At 32.1% G+C, this 16213-nt stretch overlaps 1 protein-coding gene across 1 annotated transcript; it reads right to left on the reverse strand.

The window, feature by feature from the left end:
- Positions 1-3477: 3477 nt before the first annotated feature.
- Positions 3478-15437, reverse strand: LOC137838747 (uncharacterized). Its single transcript, XM_068647974.1, has 9 exons — positions 15252-15437; positions 8197-8223; positions 7930-8039; positions 6963-7037; positions 5427-5542; positions 5281-5340; positions 4368-4429; positions 3807-4105; positions 3478-3719 (listed from the first exon to the last, which is right to left on the reverse strand). The coding sequence occupies exons 1-8, from the start codon at positions 15435-15437 to the stop codon at positions 3998-4000; spliced, it is 744 nt and encodes a 247-aa protein (XP_068504075.1). The 3' UTR covers positions 3478-3719; positions 3807-3997.
- Between the last annotated feature and the right edge of the window lie 776 nt (positions 15438-16213).

Genomic DNA, 16213 nt, shown 5'->3' on the forward strand with positions numbered 1-16213 from the left:
TAATTATAAGACTATAAATCCCAACATACAAATGGAGAAGTATATGAAGTAAGTTATAATGTTAAATTCTTTTATACGTTTTGTTTTACAGATTTTTTTTTTTCATTCTCCACAAATAATAAGAATATTTATTCTTAACTCTTTGTATAAAATAAAATCATTTTCATTTTTAGAAGGTTACTGAAAATTATTCTTTACATTTTATTCTCATAAAAACTTCATTATTATATTAATCCAATTTTTTATTTGTGTTAAGTAGTAGAAAAGTTACATTCCCATGTAAATGTGAGGGATTATTTTCTAACTTCCCTATAATTCTTATTTTAGATAGTTTAAAATTTAAATGAATTTGTTTAAATATTAAGAGTTAATGAGAAGAGGTCTGAGTTCGTAAACTTGTCCTTCTTTAATTTTATTGGGTTGGCTTGGCAATTATGTTGAGCTTTACAAGTATGTGAACAGAAAATCATAAAAGGTTTAGTGAAAGCAAATTGCATTTTTGATAGAAATGCCTGGATCATATAAAATGAATTCAATACTTCATGTTCAATGAATTCTACATGTTTGATCTCTTACAATAGACTCCTCTCCTTTACACACTACAACAAATATCAACACAAACTGTGATCGAAAATGTAGAAATTGTAAGTTAAACTTTACACAACAATTTTTCATAGGTAGACATGACTATTTATAATAAGAAGAGAACAATTTTAAAACTGTTGTTTAAAGTCATGACAATAATTACAATTTTACTTTCACTTTATTTTAAAATGGTTTATACCACAATTATATTCTATTGCATTTGGATTTAATGTTTGTTTTATATTAAATACATTTTTCTAAATTTTGTATAGATGGTTCATACAAAAGTTTAACATGGAAACAATTAATCCATAATTACCATTTAAAAAGTGGACAACACTTTAGAAAACATTAATAGAAAAAAATAAATATAATTGAATTTATAATAAATAAAATTCACACATATATTTCAATGTTAGTGTTAAAAGTTTAAAATCAAAATAATAATTTTTTTTATCAAAATTAAAATTACAAAACTTAGTTTAAAAACATGATGTCTAGATTTTTTTTATTATATAAAAATTACAAAATTATCTTTATTATCTTTTAAATTAAAAATAAGACAAAATATAATATGTTAAATATTTTAAAACATTATATAAATTTTGATAAAAGCCAATTGATTCTGTATCGGTAGGGTTCGCACGACGAAGGTCATCTCTTTATCCCATCAATGGACCGATCGACATTACGAATCCAATTATGCTTAAGTAGTATTAGTGAAGCTAACCAACAGTTAAGAGCTAGGTAATGTATTCATCAACGTGACCCAGCTCCCTAATCCGACCCAGTAAGAAAGATCCACTAAAATAATATAAATAGAACAAATTCCAAGAATCAAGTATGTCATTACACAGTACTTAGAATACCGAGTGTCGAATACTAAATCTGACTTGAGCGTCAGAGTGTTTTCTGCGGGTACCATCTGAGTTTGGATTTCGTGAAGATCAAAGAGTGGAGCGAGTAGGGGAGAGGGAGGAACTTGCAGGGAGAGGAACTGAAGTGCAAAGTCACCGACTGACCAAGGAATTAGAAGAGTAGCTTCAATCGTTTTATGTGCCCCAACCCCGTTCGAGAACAAATTCTAATTGAAATAAAAATGTTTTAGCAAATTAATTTGTTTAATATTTCAATAATTTTTTTATTTAATAGTTAAGTACTATTAATTTTATTTGTTTGCCAAATATCACGATTTTGAGTCATTCAAACTTAAAAAAGAAGAAAATTCCTAACAAAAGTATTAACAAAAGGGATAAATGGCCGACAGATGGCATTCGACTACGACGACTACATGTTTAGTGTTGTACTGGATAGGAATGCTTGGGACCTCGGTCCAAGTATTTGGCTATGGTTAGCTTGGCTTTGGGTCCAAAAGCGAGTCATGGACTTGACCCAATTTTAATGGTAAGCCCGGTAAAGGATAATTAAAGAGTAAAAAATAATAAGTTTGGTTATATGTTATTATAATGCATACGTTAGTTAAATATATATGTGAATATAAAACTGTTAGTTGAATATATATCAATATATAAGTTGTAAATTAAATATATATGTGAATATAAAGTTGTTAGTTGAATATATATGAATATACAAGTTGTTAATTGAATATATATGTTAATAAAGTTGTTAACTAAGTAGCAAGCACCTGTGAATAAAGGTGCACAAGATTCTCTTTTGTTGTTAACAGTGTGAGTAAAGGTGTCCGTAGGCAGAATATTTTTCTTTTATATATGCTTTCAGTTGAGATTATATTCTCGTGAGTCAAAGTTGTTAAAGAGATAACTATAAAAGGACCTTGAGACATCCGGAAAAGGTACGTTGTTTCTGGATACTTGAGAGTGAAACTGTTTACTATTTTGTATGCTCTCACTCACTTGATCATCGGAGTGTGATCAACAGGTAGAGACCCCTCTGTCTCGTCGGAGAGTTTTTCCAGTGCACCAAGAGGAGACAAACTAGAAGCGGATCTCTCCATTCAGTCCAACAGAAGGCCAATTGGCGAGAACATTTGGCGCCCACTGTAGGGCCCGATAAAACTTGATCCCATCTGCATTCGTGATTGAGCCTTCTAACGTGATGAGAAACACAAGGCAAGGCCCGCAGGAATCTGAAGGAAGCGATGCCCCTATCTTACAGCAACTCATGGATGCCATGAGGGCCCTCCATGAGGCCAACGAGGACCACATATGAGAGCAAGAACGAATCCAAGAGCGGATCCAAGAAGTAGACAAGGATGAGCAGGAGAGGCTACAAGTGGAAGTCCGAGCTGAGCAAGAGCTTCTGCAGAATCGCCTGATGGTAGAAACTCAGGCCTCTCAAGCGACAATGGAGACGCACGCGCAAGCCAATGACGAGTTGCGCAAAACCATTGAGGAATCACTACAAAAAAAATTGTATATTGTGGCGGTTTTTTTCGTATAAAGTGGCGTTTATAACCGCCATAATATACGCTTGTGGCGGTTTCCCAAACCGCCATAGAACTGGCCGCCACAAAGTTTAATGTGGCAGTTTTATGTTACCCGCCGCAACACCTGCCACTTTAAACATAGTGTAAGTAGTGGCGGTTTTTATATGTAAGTAGTGTCAGTTATAACTGTCGCAATTTACAATCATTGAAGAAGATTTTGGCACCATAATATACGTAAGTAGTGGCGTTTTTAACTGGCGTAATTTTAATACTAAATAAGTAAAATTTAACCACTTTTTTATAATCTTTTTTATAATCTATTTTATACAATTATAAAATTTAACCACCACTTTTCTATAATCTTTTTTATAATCTGTTTTATACAATTATAAAATTTAACCACCACTTTTTCATAATAAAATAAAATAATGTATAAAGTTATAATCATCCATTCATTTCATTAAAAATTAAAGCACACATAATAATGTTCAAATGTTTATATGTAATTGAAAGTTAAAGCACACATAATAATGTTCAAAAGTTTAAAACACATAAAAAGTTTATACATCCCTAATCAAGTTTAAAATTACAACACATAGTTGTTCAAAAGTTCATACATCCCTAATCAAGTTTAAAATTAAAACACACATCTCTAATCAGTTTTGCTTCCGGCACTTGATCCTATTACTTGATTAGGTGATGGAGCACCACTTCCATAATCTGATGCCTGAAATAAATAATTTTAAGTTAATGAATTTGTATGTTTATAATTATAAAATAAAAGACACCAATAAATATTTAAATATATTAATACCTCATTGGTGGATGCATGAACCAAATTAGCTGTTATTGCAACAAAATGTTCTGGAACGTCTTTTCTTGAAGCAATATAAGCAAGCAAAGTGTTCATTTGATTTTTCACAGTTGCAAGCTCATTTTCCATTTGAGTTATCTTGTCCTCCACATTTGATGAAGTTGAACTAGAGGAAACATGGTTCATACCACTTAGCCTTGTTGTGGATCCTTTGAAAGCAAGGCGGGGACAAGCTCCATATGATAACCCTCTAACTCGACCCGGATGCTCCTTACCAAATATGATACCAATTGGATCTTCTTTAGTATTGGCAACATGTTAAGAATATGATATACAAATAATTAATATTAATATGATAAAACATAAAAACAATTGTAAAAGTATTAGATGTTATGAATTAGGTTAACTAAAAGATTTAATACAACTCACTCAATCTAAAATAAAATAATAAACTATATAAACAACATATAATAAACTATATGAATTGTATTAAGCAATATTCAAAATACATTAATTTATAAAATCTGATATAATTGGTGAGTAATTTGTCTTTGAACGTACCCTTTTGGGTGCTGCCTCAAGAGCAATTTTTGTCCTATGACTCCTAATTATCCAAAGAAGTCCTGATTCACAAAATGATTCAGATTAGTGCATAAAATACAATAATCACCTTACACACTATATTGATAGCTTGTATTAAAAGAGTAGGGTAAGAATATTCCAAACAAGTGACATCCAACTTAAATAAATCAATAAATATTCAAATGTACATTATAATCCATAGAATCTGGAAGAAATGACAAACTACCATAAGTACTGTTACTCTGCTTCTTTTTCCCACTCATACGGTTACTCTGCATCATCATGATCTTGCAGTCATAAAGCACAACTTTACGAACTTAATGAAGCTTTGAAACCTAAATCATCTTTACCTTACAAGATTGTTTCGTGCCACCACATGGTCAAACAAATCCCTAGTTAATTACAGTAATAATAGTTATAAATGTCTCTAAGAGCTTATTTTTGTTTATTAAAGGGGATTGGTATCTTGCTTGATGGTCTCTATGGAACTGGAACAGGTTCCACTGTATCTGTGTAAGTTGCCCTTTAGGAATCACTAATACTAGTTGATCCCTGCATACGACCTTATATGATTATATCTTTCTATGATAGCTTGATGAGCTTTAATGGTTGGTTATTCTAGGGAAAATGTGGAACTCCTTGGTCTAACCCGTGTTGGAAGTCGCAGAGTTGTTCAAATCTCTGCTGGTTTTATGATATTTTTCTCAACTTTAGGTCAGTATTGATGTTTCAAACACAAGTTTTGACTATAATAATACTATAATAATCTTAAACAGTGTTTTAATAATCAATTGCTGCAAGCATGTACTAGCAGATCAATTCAAATCAAAGCAATCATTAATCAAAATGGTGATCAGTGCAACAAATAGGTGAAGGGTTTGAAGGCACTTACTACTTCCAAATAGGTAGGAGCTAGTCTTTCTGTTCCTCTCCAGATGCTTCCTAATTGAAACTGCCTTCTTAATCAAATGGTACAGATCTGTACCATTTCTTCTTAATAAAAAGAAAAAAGTTTAAAAAACCTAAAGTATTTCTTACCAAGCCTTTCAGGATTTCCTTCAATCTGCATAAAAAGCTCTCGTGCAGCTTCAACTATGCCTGAATGCCCAAGGTGGGGGAATGATGAAGTCACATCATAATGAATGTAGTTGCAACTGCAAACAGAACATAAAATGTTGAAGTGAGGGACCAGAATATTGTATTGGACCATAGAAAGGATCTATACAGTTTGGCCCATATAAAACTATTACACATTGGAACTGAAACTATAAGGTATACAGAGAAGATTATTTATGCAGATAAATGTAACTCAATAGGGATGTCATTACTCATTAGCCTTTGTTTATAAACAGTTTATAATCAGACATCATAGCATAACATGTCAAAATTTATTTTCTAGGGTATATATGTCACAACCTTCCAAGTCATTGAAAACCAATCCGACAACAATACCAGAGGATATGTAGTAGTCCTAAAATTTAGAAGTTCAAAATTGCATCTTAAAATTGTGAGGATTGTTTATTGCTTTGTGTATTGCTCTATCAATTTCAGAACACTGTACTGACTCAAAAAAAGTTATTCTGTAAACAAAACTTAGCTATTTTTTTGGTGCTTAAAATATTATAATCCTAGTAGTACCTTCATAAGCTTCCCACGTTGCTATATTCCCACAGAATATAGCAAATCAGAATAGTCACTCAATCAGGAGAGCATAGTCACCATCACCAAAGCATCAAGAGGGACAAGTTATGGGCATCATAGTGAAAACTGAATTCTAAAAAGAGTTGTGAAAACTGAATTCTTAAAAATAATCTCAGCACATTAAAACAATGATTTTAAATTTTTGAGAAATGAGAATTAAATAGAAAAATAAAAAATTAAAATATAAACTCACTTTTATATAATCTTTTAGTAAGGACTTAATAAAATCCCTTGACTTGACTTCTTTAAAAATTATTTTCTTAAGTTTTCAAAAAAAAATCATTTTTCAAGTGAAAAACTGAAGGATTTTCAAACATTTCAGTTTCGGGGGGAGAAACAATATTACTGATGTATGTTAATGATATTATAGTAATTGGGGATGAAAAAGAAGCAATAAATCCTAAGTCAATGCCTTGCCACAAAAATTGAGATAAGGAAGACCTAAATATTTATTATTGACTTAAATAAATATGGAAGATAACCTGCAAGCCAGTTAGTACTCCAATTGATCCAAACATAAAGTTGAGTCTAGTAAGCCAATTTATGCACCAACCAAAGGAGGCTTATTTACAAGCTACTCTTAAAGTTCATTGGAGCCTTTGGCCATTGGAGCTCAAACTGTCAAAGGTCTACAAATTGGGCACTATATTTGAGAGAGAACCCTTATTCTTTCTAATAAGATCCCATGTTTCCATCATATAATTAGATATTTTCAGTCAGTACAGTTTGCAAGGTTGTTTGAGGAAGCATACTCTAGGCAACCTATTGTCTTGTTTGGGGAAACTGGAAGTACAATCACAACCAGACAGAACACAGGCAGACTATAAATTATATGACCATAGAAACCACAGGAGGAGCTGACATTCATGTTACCTGCAACATCTCAACAAGAAGAATGATGCGCTCAGCGTGCTTGCGACACGTAAGGAAGCCTTGAATGCATAAAACCTATGTAAAGGACAAAGCAGTATATAAAAAACTAGAGTTAACAATGACAAACTACCATAAGTATAAGGAATGCACTGCATTACCCTGTCAATATGACTAATCATGGTTCTAAATGATGTTTTTTTTATATAAGTATGTCTAAAGACAATGTTAAGTTTTCTGTTTTTTATATAACAATAAAAAAGGACTTGCGTATGAGATAAATATCCGTATTGGATTAAATAAGTGCAGTTTAGTGTGTGTGAATATTATATTAAACAACTTTGGCCTTTTACACAGATTTGAACTGTCAAAAAGACTCCATCGTTTATCATGCCAATATATATAATTAGAATTTCGTTTGTTTCGAGTTACAAATGTTGATGAAGTGGCATACATCAAACTCCTTTACTAAATTCTATTGCTGGCTTCTTCATTAATGATGATGCATGTTTCAAATCTTAGTTTGTACCAATATAAAGATAAATTAAAAAACGTTAATCATCTATTTATTCTTTCCATTATATATCAATTTACCAGTTATAAATTGTATATCCTTTTTATCTAAGTTAAAAAGTCATGTCTCTTCTCAATTCCTATAAGAACTATTATATTCTGAATTTCACATATACAATAAAGTCTCTAAAAACAATATCAAACTTAAACCCTAACTGAAAAGTTGCAGGAACAATTTAAAAAAACTTTAACAAAATTAGAGATACTAGCAGATATTAGTCATGACGATTCTTTTATCCAATTCACACACTGTCGAAGGTGCATCATACAACACCAGTTACCAGCAGAGAATACAAGCACAGAATTATACCTTGGAATTTTAGGTTGCTCTAATTTTGCATTTGAAAGAGATATTGCATTTTCTTAGAACTCAAAATGAGTTTTAGAATTCTCTCACCTGTCTCTGTGATAACTTGCTTCAATTGCTCGAAAATCAGAACTCGAGTCAGGAAACTCTTTCTCCCCTGTCGCCTCTGTGATAACTTGCTTCAATTGCTCTTTAGCTACCTAGTAAAAAGATGCGGATACACAAATAGAACGAAACATTCAAAACATCAAACAAAGCACGAAACATTAAAAAAAAAATCTACGAAGCAAGCACATCCAAAACATGAATGAAGTTGATGGTCGACATTGATAAGAGAACGTGCGAGCATTTAATTACCTTCAAATCGGTTCCGTGTAGAAAGCGCTAGGGTTCGTGTGGAGGCCGAGAGCGCTAGGGTTCGTGTGGGGGCCGAGAGCGGTAGGGTTCGTGAGTAGGCAGAGAGCACTAGGGTTCGTGAGGCAGAGAGAGACGAGAGTGAAGAGTTAGGAGTTAGGTTCACTCTGGTTTCCAGAAATTCAAAAAAAAATTATTTTCTTAAGTTTTCAAAAAAAAAATAATTTTCAATTGAAAAACTGAAGGATTTTTAAATAAAAATGTGAATATAGGAATAAAGGAATAAAACAATTTCAATTCTGAAGGAAAATTATGACAGTTAAAAATGACATAATTTGAAAGATAATTGCGGCGGTTAATGAAATGACGTATTATACTGAAATTTGTGGCGGTTATTAATAACCGCCATATTAAAACCGCCACTTTTTACACATTTTTTTGTAGTGAATTACACAAAAGACTGCACCAACGTTCCACCAGGGAGCGATCTCTAAACTTGCCAGCGAGAGATAGTCCAAAACCAGTCTCGAAAGAAATCATGGATGAGCCCGTGTCAGCTAATTACATCACACCTAAAATCGCCTTTTTCACGGGGGTTGAGGACCTTGAAAATCACCTTACAACATTCAACGCTCAGATGATTATCTCTGGAGGAACGGATGTCATCCGATGTAAAATGTTCATGGACACTTTTACAAATACAACCCTACAATGGTTTAGCAGGATCCCTGATGGTCAGATCACCTATTTCTCTCAGTTTTCCAGGATGTTTAGATACCAGTTCTCAAAATTATTACAGATTGTTTGTACATATTAATATTAACACTAAAAATATGTCACTTACTGAAATAATTGCAGTGAAATAACTTACTCTCTCAATAATTGCATGTTACTTTTATATATACTCCAACATCCATGTAATTTATTTGGTATCACAGTAGAAATAATAAATTTAACATTTCATTGAGCATTGAGCATTGAAAAGTGAAAATATTGGTCTGCTTAAAAACTAAAACCACGATAATTTTGAGATAGAATAGTACTTTTGGAGATCTAATATGGACATTAAGAAACTAGAATTACCTTTTTCTTGAGTAATTAAGAATAAATCTGTAATTACTTTTAGATAGTATTTTGCATTAGGAGTGAGTTTAGCACGAGTGAAATAGTGAAATAGTGAAGAAAGAGAACAAAGAAATATGAAATAGGCATGAAATAAATAATATTGATTATGCCTTTCAATTTTTTGTTTTTTTTTGTTTTTCGATTCTGAATAAAATTTAGGCTAATTCAATGAGATTAATTAATGCTAAAACTTTTTTAATTTAGTTGAAGTTTATTTTTTAATGTATTACTTTTATTTCAAGTTGAAAGAAAAGAACGGAAGTTTAAAAAAAATACGTATTTTTTTTAATGAAAAATGTTACTAACTAATTGTTTAATATGTGTGAGTAAATTTTTTTTATTATATTAAAGGAATAATTTTTTTTATTAAGGTAGAAGAATTTGTTTGCTTTTGCTATATATATTAGTTGATTTAGATTCTCTATGGTTAGAATTAGGCAATTATAATTAGTGCGAAATGGTATAATTTGACAGGGTTGTGTTTTAATGGAAATTTAAGTTGAGGGGAAGCTTCCTCTTATTAATGGTATGTTGTTCCCAATTAGTTGACTACTTATATGAGACCTACTCATAATTAACTCATACAGCAAAACATATCTTGGTGATGGGTGGATGACTATGACTTATGCCAACTTGTTTGACAACTAATGGGGTTCAAGAATGATGTGCTATATTCATACCTTAAGTCTACTACTTTCTCATCAAAAGTAGTAGTTAATAAATATATAATTTTTTTATTTTAAAATGTAGTAACTTAAATGTTATGTTTAGAATTTTATTTTTCTTTTTTTCTCGTCGGTTGGCTCTAGTGACAAGCTATAACTCCGATCCTCTTCTAGAATCTGTTTTACGTCTTGTTGCACATAACGTAGCTCCGTTTGAAACAGAGGGGGCCCTACTTGTTGATCAAACACAACCGATCAAGTCAGTAAGAGCTTACTAAAACAAAAAAGTATTTAGTTTTGGTCCAAAAAAACAACGTACCTTTACCTAGGGTCTCAAGCTCCTTTTATAACTTATCTCTTATAACAATTTTCTCCTATGAGAATCTAATCTCAACTGAAAGCATAGGTAACAGGAAAACATTCTGTTTATGGACACTTTTTCTCAAGGTGCTACAATAAAAAGGAATCTTATCTCTAATGAGAGCTTAAAATAATAATAGAACAACTACCTGCCAACAGGGCACCATCTTAGGCGTCAACCACAAAGAAGTATTCTGCTTACGTGGCACCCTTACCCATGGTGCAACGTTATCTTTTACTGTGCATGCAACTTAACCACCGGGTGCCCTAGAACACTCACATTTAGGTTAAAAGATATTTACATGACCTAACCATTACATGTACTACACGTACACCTAGGTTCGTAAATACCCTTGACTAATAACCTTATATCAGTGCACCAAGATATTGTTTTAATTACGTTTCTATGGGTTTACTAACAAAAACTGGGCATAACACATGACCCACTTTATCGGCCCAACAACTGAGCTGACCTACCTACACCATGCACCGAGCTCCGACCATTTAGCACTGAGCCCTGAGAATCCTGTCTAGCACCCATTTTAATCTAATTCACTTTCACAAGAAAAAAATTGACATTTATATGAAACAATTTCTTTTCCCCTAATTACATGGTAAGAATTAAATAAAATAATTTAAAATACTTGAAGATACTCTAATCCTTATAAAAAAGAAGTAAGATTGTTAACTTTTTAACATAAACCTATAACATACGAATAAATAAAATCTGCGTGTAAACAAAAAATATTTAATTCAAGACTGTTGAATTAAACTCTTATCCATAAATCAAAACTTATAATTAATAGTTAATATATTAACTTTTTCTAGTTAAAAATGTAACTAAGTCAAGCATCATAATTGAAGAGTAACTTTTAATTCATCTAACTTTAATACTTTCACCGTGAGACAAATGATGCTTAGCTACAACACCCATGAATTATTATAAATATATATTTATGTCCTATAAACTTGTATGAGTAGATGGAGATTCAAATATTTATCAATTACTTTTTAGGTTTACAATATCTGCTTGTATTTCGAATTTGTTCTAAAATGTGGGGAAATTAGTAACGAATTTATAAAAAGTTAAAAAAAATAGAAAATCTAGAATTTTCCTCATAAGATTGAAAAGATACGTTTAGTTAATTGCAACTCAACCTTGGAGGAAAATGTAAAAGTAATATAATTATAAGACTATAAATCCCTTCATACAAATGGAGAAGGTATATGAAGCAAGTTATAATGTTAAATTCTTTTATATGTAGAGTTTGTTTTACAGATTTTTTTTTTCATTCTCCACAAACAATAAGAATATTTATTCTTAACTCTTTTTATAAAATAAATTCATTTTCATTTTTAGAAGGTTAGTGAAAATTATTCTTTACATTTTATTCTCATAAAAACTTCATTATTATATTAATCCAATTTTTTATTTATGTGTTAAGTATAAAAGTTACATTCCCATGTAAATGTGAGAGATTATTTTCTAACTTCACTATAATTCTTATTTTAGATAGTTTAAAATTTAAATGAATTTGTTTGAATATTAAGAGTTAATGAGAAGAGGTCTGAGTTCCTCATCTTTAAGTTTATTGGGTTGGCTTGGCAATTATGTTGACCTTTACAAGTATGTGAACAGAAAATCATAGAAGGTTGGTGAAAGCAAATTGCATTTTTGATAGAAATGCCTGGATCATACAAAATGAATTCAATACTTCATGTTCAATGTAAATGCTAATGAGGAAATGTTCCTCTTTTGATGTACTGGTGTTTGGGCGCCAGTTCATATTGTTTTAAAGTGTGTTTTTTGAAATTTAAAATAGCTAGCTAGAATAGGAAAACATAAAGCATGGAACCAAGGTTGAAGACAAAGATTTTGTGAGAAAAGGTAAGGTTTAATTCCAAATGTATAAGATGATTTGGTGCTCGAAATTTGCACTAACTTGTAGTCAGAAAAATAAAAGGCATAAACAAAGTGAGGTGTTTAAAAAATAAAGCTTGTAACATTGTTTGAAGCTATGTTTTGAACATCTTGAGGGCCATGTCTTATCATGTTCTTATGCCTCATTGTGAGTTTATTCTTTAATTTATGGACCATATATATGTTGTAGACCCCACCTCATGTATTTATCTTATCATCACTTACAACACTGAGGTTTGTGAATGACAAAGTATCAGTTTCTGGTGCCTAAATTATTTACAGTTTCTCTGTCTCAGTACAATTGTGAGTTTGAGTAATGATATCAATGGAGACATGTCCATCCAACAAACTACATAACCCAATTTGATAATACATCCAATTCAATTTCTTGTCTTTGAGTCTTATCATTTACTATCTCTGTTTTCAAATATTACTTTTGTTTATAACTAATTTATACTCATAAAAAATTATTAATTTAGTTGAAAGTATTAAATTTGTCTCTAATAATAATATTATTTTCTTTCTAAAATCATCTTTGCATAGTTAATGTGAGGAGAGAAAGTAATATTAGTGAAATTTGAAATGTTCTTTAAATGTGTGTGATTAACACTACAAACCCAATATAACTTATGATAAAATCTTTTTCTTCTTTTATAAAGAAAGTATCTAAAAAGGTAGATGTATTTATAATGTGTGGATAATATAAAATACACTCAATATTTAGCATATAGAGATAAAAGGGATTAGTTGGAAGATGTTTTGTATGATGAGAGTGATGAATGGAGGTTGCAAAACAGTTAGTACAATAGTGTATGCTTAGAAAGTTAGTAGCCAGCAAAGTGCCATAGAGATGAAGTAGAAGGCATTGTTGTGTGTTGGGAGCAGTATACAAGATTAGTTACTACCACCTAATACTGAGATGTAACCAGCAATTATGGTTCTAACATTGAGATTCATTATTATAAATGACAATCATAATGGAAAATGCTAGGGAACCCCAAAAGACAGGCAACTTCCACAGGCACATCAATATGTCAGTGTCGAACTCAAACTTGTCTGCACAAAAGGTAGATGTGCTTCACCCAAAGGTAAACTGAAACTGCTAGAAGCATAAAAAAATCATTGTTGCTGACTGAGATAGAACTAGAAGTAATATAGTATGTGGTATATTTGAATGAATGGCATGCATGGTATTCCTATATTCAGTATTCTTGTTCTACAAGCTGATCCAATGGGAAGGTCTAAGTTGTAGGCACCCCTTTTGGTTTAACTTCACTTTAAAGGTTCATTCTGGTGGTGGTGAAAAGACATGATAAAAACATAAAATGGTCCCTAAAGGAATGGGCCCAACATGTGATGGGTCTTGGAGGCTCAAGTGTGAGTGAGTGAGTGAGTGATTGCCACATGGAATCTAACCCGAAGTTTTGCTGGGCCAATGTTGGCCATTGATAGTGGTAAAGGATTTGGCTAAGAGCTACAAGTTCATCACATGCCAACAGGAGTGAGAAGGGGACATGGACAAGATGTGCTAGGAGAAATGCCAATGTCTGATAACTCTGCTTTCTCTGTTTCTTTCTACTTCTTTTTGTCTTCCTCGTTGGATTTTATACTTTGCGGTGAGAAAAGCACTACAGTGCCATTATCACTTTGCTTCTCTCTTGTTTCTACATCAGCTTAGGTTGTGGGGGACCAGAGCTTACACATGATGCATGTTCATGATATTGATCCTTCCACTATACATGGCTCTTAGAAAAGTTATAGAAATCATAGCTACGTCATCTCTCAGTAAACCTCAAACCATACATGCATTCTTTAATTAATTAACAAAACAACCCTCTATTCCACGTAATAACATAGTAGATTGATATAGCAAAACAAACATTGAAACGTTCTACAAAGGTTAAGGTTAACTCAAGAATTGACTAAAGTGTGAGATATGACTTATAAGTCTACATGTTTGATCTCTTACCATAGACTCCTCTCCTTTACACACTACGACAAATATCAACATAAAACTGTGATCGAAAATGTAGAAATTGTAAGTTAAACTTTACACAACAATTTTTCATAGGTAGACATGACTATTTATAAAAAGAAGAGAACAATTTTAAAACTGTTGTTTAAAGTCATGACAATAATTACAATTTTACTTTCACTTTATTTTAAAATGGTTTATACCACAATTATATTCTATTGCATTTGGATTTAATGTGTTGTTTTATATTCAATACAATTTTCTAAATTTTGTATAGATGGTTCATACAAAAGTTTAAGATGGAAACAATTAATCCATAATTACCATTTAAAAAGTGGACAACACTTTAGAAAACATTAATAGAAAAAAATAAATATAATTGAATTTATAATAAATAAAATTCACACATATATTTCAATGTTAGTGTTCAAATTATAATTGTTTAAAATCAAAATAATAAAAATAAATTTATCAAAATTAAAATTTCAAACTTAGTTTAACCACATTATGTCTAGAATTTATTTTTATTATATAAAAAATACAAAATTATCTTTATTGTCTTTATTACCTTTTAAATATAATATAAAATATAATATGTTAAATATTTTAAAACCTTATATGAATTTTGATAAAAGCCAATTGATTCTGTATCGGTAAGGTCCGCACGACCGAGGCCATCTCTCAGTCCCATCAATGGACCGATCGACACTACGATTAGTGAAGCTAACTAACCGTTAAGAGTTAGGTAATGTATTCCTCAATGTTATCCAACTCCCTAATCCAGACCAGTAAGAAAGGCCCACTAAAGTAATATAAATAGCACAAATTCCAAGAATCAGGTACGTCATTACACAGTACTCAGAATACCAAGTGTCGAATACTAAATCTGACTTGAGTGTCGGAGTGTCTTCTGCAGGTTCCATCCGAGTCTGGATTTCGTGAAGGTTGAGGAGTGGAGCGAGTAGGGGAGATGATGGAACTTGCAGGAAAAGGAATTGAAGTGCAAACCGACCATCCGAGTTGGAGTGTTCAGGGCAGCAAATTCTCGTCTTTTTCTCTTAAAAATAAGGCCCAAATTGGTGTTCTCGTCCTCATCAAATGGGATGGGAGAGACTTCGATCAGGGCCTTCCTTTTTTGAGTTGGAGAATCCTTGCTTAGGTTGGTAGCAGCTCTCATATTTCTAATACGTTCAGCCATTCCGATTTTTCGATGCCGAACAACATCCTTTTTGCAAAGGAAAAAAGTAAGTGGTTAAACACAATAATGAAGTTTATGTTACCAAAGGTAGGAAATGAGGAGTACTAGTATAGGCTTTCAAAACAAAACACCAGTAAGGTACTCTTTGTTCAGAAGGAAGGAAGTGTAAAAAACAACCTTTAGGTTCGTCAAGAATTCGCATACTCCTTGATCTTGTGGGACAAGTCATCCACGCGTCGAGCACTCTGGAATCTCGGTTTAGGGGACCAGTATAAAGGAAACCCGTCTAGAAGGGTCGGATCTCCTTTGGTAGCTCAGATTTTTAGGAACTTGCCCTTGAAATTTTTGTAAGAAGACTAGAAGAGTGTGAACAAAGCTCTTCCAGGGGCACCGTTTAAGGATACCCATAATTGGCGATCCGAATCCTTGGCCTCAAAGAAGTATAGGAAAACTTCCACAGTCGACGAAATGCCGAGCTATGAACACCAAATAGTAAAGGCATGAATGAATGCCCAGCTATATGGATGTAGCTGGACAGGAGCTATGTTGAGCTCGGTTAACAATTATTTTTCAAAAATCGACAAAGGAAGACACAAAAGGACTTTCTTAAAAAAGGTAGGATAAAAGTAACAGAATGGACGCTCGTGGTCCGAGGATTCATCACAACATACGGGCTCATCTTTCCTACACTCTACTATTCTTAGAAACCTATCGTGCCTCTTACCAAAGGTGCAACCACTCTTTCTTAAATCCCTAATATGCTTATGGGTAGTATA

Source organism: Phaseolus vulgaris, chromosome 4 (assembly GCF_000499845.2).
Source record: "Phaseolus vulgaris cultivar G19833 chromosome 4, P. vulgaris v2.0, whole genome shotgun sequence".
NCBI classification, from domain to species: Eukaryota; Viridiplantae; Streptophyta; class Magnoliopsida; order Fabales; family Fabaceae; genus Phaseolus; species Phaseolus vulgaris.

Coding starts and splice junctions, on each gene's coding strand:
- LOC137838747 (XM_068647974.1), bottom strand. CDS start 15,437: ATGGCTGAACGTATTAGAAATATGAGAGCTGCTACCAACCTAAGCAAG. Junction 5,543..6,962: donor TTCTTGTTGAGATGTTGCAG/GTAACATGAATG, acceptor TTCTGTTTGCAG/TTGCAACTACATTCATTATG. Junction 4,106..4,367: donor TTGAGGCAGCACCCAAAAGG/GTACGTTCAAAG, acceptor CCAATACTAAAG/AAGATCCAATTGGTATCATA.